The 7,006-nt window shown below is 41.9% G+C and overlaps 1 protein-coding gene across 2 annotated transcripts in view; it reads right to left on the bottom strand.

The window, feature by feature from the left end:
- Positions 1–2,941: 2,941 nt before the first annotated feature.
- Positions 2,942–7,006, bottom strand: part of gpam (glycerol-3-phosphate acyltransferase, mitochondrial) — a 45,291-nt gene continuing 41,226 nt past the window's right edge. For both annotated transcript variants that reach the window (XM_021565307.2, XM_036946572.1), the window contains one exon: positions 2,942–6,955. In XM_021565307.2, coding sequence (XP_021420982.1) covers positions 6,839–6,955 — 117 coding nt within the window. In that variant the 3' untranslated portion in view covers positions 2,942–6,838. The remainder of the gene's footprint in view (positions 6,956–7,006) is intronic.

Genomic DNA, 7,006 nt, shown 5'->3' with positions numbered 1-7,006 from the left:
CAGCCACCAATTGTGCAAGTTCTCCCACTTAAAAATATGAGAGAGGCCTGTAATTTTCATGATAGGTACACTTCAACTATGACAGACAAAATGAGAAACAAAATCCAGAAAATCACATTGTAGGATTTTTAATGAATTTATTTGCAAATTATGGTGGAAAATAAGTATTTGGTCACCTACAAACAAGCAATAATTCTGGCTCTCACAGACCTGTAACTTCTTTAAGAGGCTCCTCTGTCCTCCACTCGTTACCTGTATAAATGGCACCTGTTTGAACTTGTTATCAGTATAAAATACACCTGTCCACAACCTCAAACAGTCACACTCCAAACTCCACTATGGCCAAGACCAAAGAGCTGTCAAAGGACACCAGAAACAAAATTGTAGACCTGCACCAGGCTGGGAAGACTGAGGGGGGTCAAAATGATCACAAGAACAGTGAGCAAAAATCCCAGAACCACACAGGGGGACCTAGTGAATGACCTGCAGAGAGCTGGGACCAAAGTAACAAAGCCTACCATCAGTAACACACTACGCTGCCAGGGACTCAAATCCTGCAGTGCCAAACGTGTCCCCCTGCTTAAGCCAGTACATGTCCAGGCCCGTCTGAAGTTTGCTAGAGAGCATTTGGATGATCCAGAAGAAGATTGGGAGAATGTCATATGGTCAGATGAAACCAAAATATAACTTTTTAGTAAAAACTCAACTCGTCGTGTTTGGAGGACAAAGAATGGCGAGTTGCATCCAAAGAACACCATACCTACTGTGAAGCATGGGGGTGGAAACATCATGCTTTGGGGCTGTTTTTCTGCAAAGGGACCAGGACGACTGATCTGTGTAAAGGAAAGAATGAATGGGGCCATGTATCGTGAGATTTTGAGTGAAAACCTCCTTCCATCAGCAAGGGCATTGAAGATGAAGCAAAATCAGTGCAGCTGGAATAGAGCCAGACCCGGAGAAGATCAGCTCCATCACAGATATCCCCAGTCCCCAGAATGTGGCTGAAGTCAGGACCTTCTTAGGCATGGCCACGTGGGTAAGTCCCTCCCACAGTTTTCAGATACAACCAAACCCCTGAGATACTTACTAGCCAAAGAGAATGACTGGTCATGGGGACACATGCAACAGGTGGCATTTGACAAAATCAATGGAGACCTGGACTCACAGAGTGCTGGCCCAGTACCGTCCCCAAGCTAAGTCAAAGGTATCAACAGATGCATCCTCCTTTGGGCTAGGGGCGGTCCTCGCTCAGATGCAGGACAACATGGAGTGGCGTCCAATAGCATAAATCTCCCGAAATGTATCCGACACAGAGCAAAGGTATGCTCAAGTGGAGGAGGTGTTGGCTATCACATGGGCATGTGAAAGGCTCAGCCAATACCTTATTGGCCTGCAGTTTACAGCAGACCACAAACCACTGTTGGCTCCGTTAGGGACAAAAGCACTGGACGACTTGCCTCCCAGAGTTCTGCGCTTCCCCCTCAGATTACTGAGGTTCACCTACAAGATGGTGTATGTGCCAGGGAAGGCACTGATCATAGCAGATGCACTCTCCAGGGCCCCAATTAAACATCCATTATCAGAGGAGGAGCAATGTCTAGAGGGTGAGGTACAGGTGTCCATTAATGCAATAAGGGACAGTCTACCTGCATCTGAGACCAAACTGCAGCAGATTGCAGAGGAGCAACAACGAGACCCCATCTGCTGACAGATAGTGCAGCAGTGCAAAAAGGGATGGCCCAGTTAGGAGGAACTGCCTCAGCTGCTGAAGCCCTATTGGATGCACCAACGTGACTTCCACTGTAATGGAGACCTTCTCTTGAAAGGACAATGGATAGTTATCCCAGAGACTCAGTAATACCTCCCGCCCCAGTAATTCACAGCTGGTTTCAAATCAGACTGGAACATTTAGGTTAAACTATATCACCATCTAGTGACCACAAATGATACAATATTTGGTTCAAGATTTCCGTACTGAAGGTCCACGGATTAATTTCCTATTTTGGAACCGAGTCTAGTCATAATTTACTGTTGAGAGTTTGAAAAGTAGAGTACAAAGGTGCAATTTCGAAATGTGGTTGCACATTAGCAGTTTAAAAACTTTGTATGTCAGTCACTCAATTACCCAATGTCTGCAAGCCCTTTAAAAATATATATATATATTTTAGATTGGTAAATCTAAACTAGTAATCATGGTCGAAATACCAACTGTGGGGACCCCAATGATTCACTCATTCAGATAGCATAAAAAAAAGCACACCTTTCTCTACACCCCATGGCAAAAATGTGTAGAATAACTTAAAATGTTTCTCTCAAGGTGAGCCTCCCCCCGAGGACTGGGCGTTGCCCATCCCTGATGTAAGCCAACCCTGTGTCGGTTTTGTTGCCAAACAACCAACCAGTCTATGGAGATGGCCTGTGCTCAGACGCCCTAATAGGACAGATACAAAAGTTGAAGTTGTCTAAGTGTATGGTTTCCATGGTCTAACCTCTAGAGAGATCGTGTCAGGAGGAACCTTGCTGAGTTTTGAAACTGTTGTATTCTTTCTAGTACAGTCAGAGTCCAAAGAGAACTGCATTACAGTCCAGGAGTGATAGAACAAATCCAGAAGTGAGAGGTTCTGATCAGGATATGTTTATGGAAAAATTGGTTTGTTACTCATCTGTTAATGTCATATAGTTCTGTAGAAATCCAAATGTTACATTGTCATGTAAGCGACTTCCCCTCATATAAAAATACAGGTTTGGCGCGTCTGAGTATTGTCTTCATCTCACATAAAAGGATCTCATTAAGGGACTTTTCCCCACACAGTAATGTAAACTGATTACAAATGTCATGGACAAAAGGCAATTTCTCTTTTCAAAACGCAGAGGCATGAATGTATCACCACAATTTTTGTGATTGATCATCATTCCTTTCAAAAATGACAAGACAAAGCTGCATTGTTAATCATTAATTTATTTAAAAACAAAACAAAAAAAAATGTGCTGACAACTGTGCTTGAATATTGTTTTTGTTCTATGGAAGCAGGAACATAAAGAGTGACATTTGTTTTTTAGTAGCTGGTGACTATGGTAAACTTGTGTTCGTGTAAGAAAATGAATTACTTTCTTTTTTTAAACGAGTTACTACTCTTACGGTGAGTTCTTTTAGTGGCCATGCTACATGGGCCTCAGCTAACATGCACAAAATACACCAAAAAACAAAACAAAAAACTCTACAGTGTATTAAAAGGCATCATGCTCAAAGAATACAGTTAAGGTTTATTGTCTACAACAGGTTAACGTTGTTTGTATGCATCCTTTTGGCATCAACATGTTGCCCACATTAGTGACATGATTCAACCACCATCCAGATGTGCCAAAACTAAACATGTTTGTGCGCTGATCGATCGAGAGTCTTACAATTAACACATCAACTAGTGGGGGGGGGAGGTAAGATACAGAAGTAACAAACCCAACTTGGTTTCCTACTCAAACTACTATCATTCTCTTCAAATAAAGTATTCACACACACACTAGTCTACATTTCTCAGGTTAAGTATAGAGTTCACATTTAGGTACCTATGAAATTGATGGCGACCAGCGGATACAAGCACAAAGCCTCGTCTCGACTCGGGCGTGCCACAGGGGTGAGTTTGAGTAATTTACAGAATCTGGGTTTATTATTGCTTTAAATACTGGGCTCTCGGAGCGACAGTCTGTACCAAGAGAGTAGATCGTTAGCTGTGATTGTGTTCTTATAGTGTGTACTGCACACCGGTGTCCCCATTCAATAGGTACCGTGTGGCACCTAGCAAAACAAGTTGCAACCAAAGTGTATTTCCCCATGTGTGGTTCCCAAAAGAAACATCCAGGCCCTGGCAACACCAAGTTTCAAAATGAGGATTTGATACTCGGTGCTCATTCAACTCCCCTTGCGAGCCTCTGCTATTCAATGGTGTCAACTCTGTCCTAATGAATACTAAAGATGTGCAATTCAAATGGAAAATGACAGTCCATATCATAATGCAGAGTTGCATTCAGATTCAGCGCCAACATTTTAAAAAAACCGACACCAACGCAGAGTTCCAGTGTTTAATCTAAGCAGTTTTACACTATAAATACAAGGAAATGGAATCTGCTACAATTTGACATTGACTCAAGCTAAGCTTAATGCATTGAAACTCATTTTGATGCGTTACATATCAACGTGCCTTTGCAGACCATGATTGCCAAATTAATAAATAATACCACAATAGGGATTATACACAAACCCATATTTCTCCACCTTAACACCCTACAACACCAAATTAGTATATTTCTTCAAATCAAAAATTGGTAGCAAGTGTAAACGAGACTGGTCTTGAGACGTTCTGTTTTGTCATCCCTCTAGTTCATCTTTTTCAACACTTGTGTCATCACAGCCATCCCTTACACTTTCATTGGCTTTCCCTCTGCTCCCATTACCTCAAACCTTCATTTTCAAACTAGCTTGTGCTGCACATCGGCATGAACGACCCCAACACCTCAGAGACTCAATATTACCAGACAGGGAGTTGGGCCCTGTTCATATACATCTAGAACAGGAATCATTCCTTCTTTCCTTCCTTGGCAAGGGATGGATCAGACAGAGTAACAGTACAGTAGAAACCTTGCTTTCACAGATCAGAGATGTTAAAGACAGGAGGGATGCATTTCTAAAAGTCTTAAGAACAGGGCCCCATTACCCAGCCAGAGAGGCTAGTCCACAACGAGAAGGTTCAACACACTTGTAAAAGGACAAGCCGTGCAGCTGATGGATTATTAGGGTCACGCTCCATACCAAAGACAACCAGGAGAAATGGAGTTGGTACATCAATAGTCCCTCTATCCTAACTAGCTAAAGCTTTGCGGCTTTACGTGAGGCTAAAAAGGAAAAAAAGGGAGACAGATCTTTTCCTCTAAGTGACTAAAAATAACCTATTCCAGCGTGCAAAGCTAGCTATAGGGCACACACACACACAAGTCAATACCTCCCATCTTCAGGAGGACCAGTTAGCTTGTTTGATGAACCGAATTACACATTCGTCAGGTATTTACTGTTCATAACCAAAAAGGTCCTCCTGTGACTAGGCTAACGACAGAACCGTGTCTGGAAGTTGTGCGTGGAGGCAACCATGTGAGTAACCAAGTTGCCCTAAGTAAAGTGAATCTACAGTACGTTCTTTACGAGTAAGAACACGTAAAATTGACAGAGTAGTTTCCCATCCCACCCACTACAAGGAAGATAAAGCGGGAGACCATAGATAAGTTCATGGAAAATAAGAGGCTTGCTATGCTGATCTTATGCCTTATGTAACTCGTATGCCAGGTTTGAGGAAGTTTATGTTCTCTGATGCTGAACATTCATGTAGATGTTGGGTAAACGCACAAATCGGACCCCCCCCCCACCCCCCGTACCCAAAAATGATTCACGACAAAGTCAAAGTATACATTGCAAGAGCCTTGTATGGTATTTAAGGCTTCCAAGTACATTTAGTAATATACAAACGCGTGTTGTTTTAGCAACACTATAATCAGTTATTACATTTGAATCATTTTGTAAAAAGGGTGCCAGCACTGCAATGACCTACTTGGCTGTACTGTAACCTCCGTGGGACTACAGTTTTAATACCTAAACTATACTACATACTCTCGTGCATGAAGAGGAAGTGCTGGATTTTGCAAGGTATCGTAATGCTTCATGACTCTCGGGAAGAGTATTTTTTTTAAATATATTTTTTTAAATATTGTGCAGCAATTAATATTTGTTCATCTCAGCTCTCTGCTTTAGTTACACATTGAGAAATTATAATTCCATTTCGGCAGATGTAAAACATTTTGTTAGGGTTTTACATCTAGCTACATTGCTGTTCCAAATGGCTATGGAAATCATACAACTAGGTTTTAACACCAGGAATTCATGTTTTAACAGCGGCAAGTGCCTTGGAATCTGAGCCACAGTTGCCAATTCAGTCAGAAAAAAAAGGTAGCGCGACGAGTCTGCCGATTGTCAGACATCAAAGCGAGTGGCCCATCTTCAAGGTAGCACAAAGGGCACGTTTCATGTGGTGGGTTGCACCAGAATGCCCTTTCGTTCATACAACATAGAAAAATAACAACACACGAGGTTAATGTCTTTAGAGGTCTACAGAACCATGGGCTGCCTGCTCACTGTAGATCTGCCCATGGACTAAACTTGAGATGAGTAACACTTGTACATAGTGAGTTCGACTTGCATGCTTTTTTTATTATTATTATTATTATTAAATAGTCTTCATTATGTCCGTTTCTAATATGTGGTTTCAGTTTAACGTATGGATAGGGGCCTAGCAATGAGCAAATTTTCTACATGCATTCTGGTGCAAAAAAATGCCCATAACCTCTATTTTTATTTTTTTTTTACACCAAAGGCGTTGTTTTTTTGTGTTTGTAAAGATGACATTCATTTACAGGACTGAGAGAAAAACAATATGATTAGTCCAACGAATATGAGTAAGTATTCCTACAGTTAATGAATCCGTATTCCTATAGTTAAAAGACCAATCCAATTAAAAACTGACTTTCACTGAAGAACGATTATAGAGTCAGATGAGGGACAGTTTTGTTTTGTTTTTTTTTTTCCTTTCAATCTAGCTGCACAGTTCTACAGGTGGAAGGGTCTCAACTGGAGGAGGAAGACTGATTTCAAGTCTCTTCTGGCTAATAGTGGTTTCACGAAAGGCACTTCCTGGTAAAGCTTTCCATAGAGTAGCACCTCTGATTGGTTAGAACTAGCCAGTAAAAGCCCTTGTGGAGGGGATACAGGGTGGGTGGAGCTCGGTGGGAAGGTTGTAGGTCACAGGAGGGTGAACCCCAGGATGTAATGCAGGAGCTTGTTCCGATTCGCCTGAGGTAGGAAGGTGCTGCTCAGCTCCACCAATGACACATGGTTCTCCCGCCTTTCCTTCAGGACCTGCAGCCATTTAAATTAGAGAACACCAGAGATGGACTTTTACAAAAAAAT

The sequence above is a fragment of the Oncorhynchus mykiss genome, chromosome 16, assembly GCF_013265735.2.
Source record: "Oncorhynchus mykiss isolate Arlee chromosome 16, USDA_OmykA_1.1, whole genome shotgun sequence".
In the NCBI taxonomy this organism is placed as follows: Eukaryota; Metazoa; Chordata; class Actinopteri; order Salmoniformes; family Salmonidae; genus Oncorhynchus; species Oncorhynchus mykiss.
Note: the sequence above shows the minus strand (reverse complement) of the source record. Positions and strands in the feature narration are given on the sequence as shown.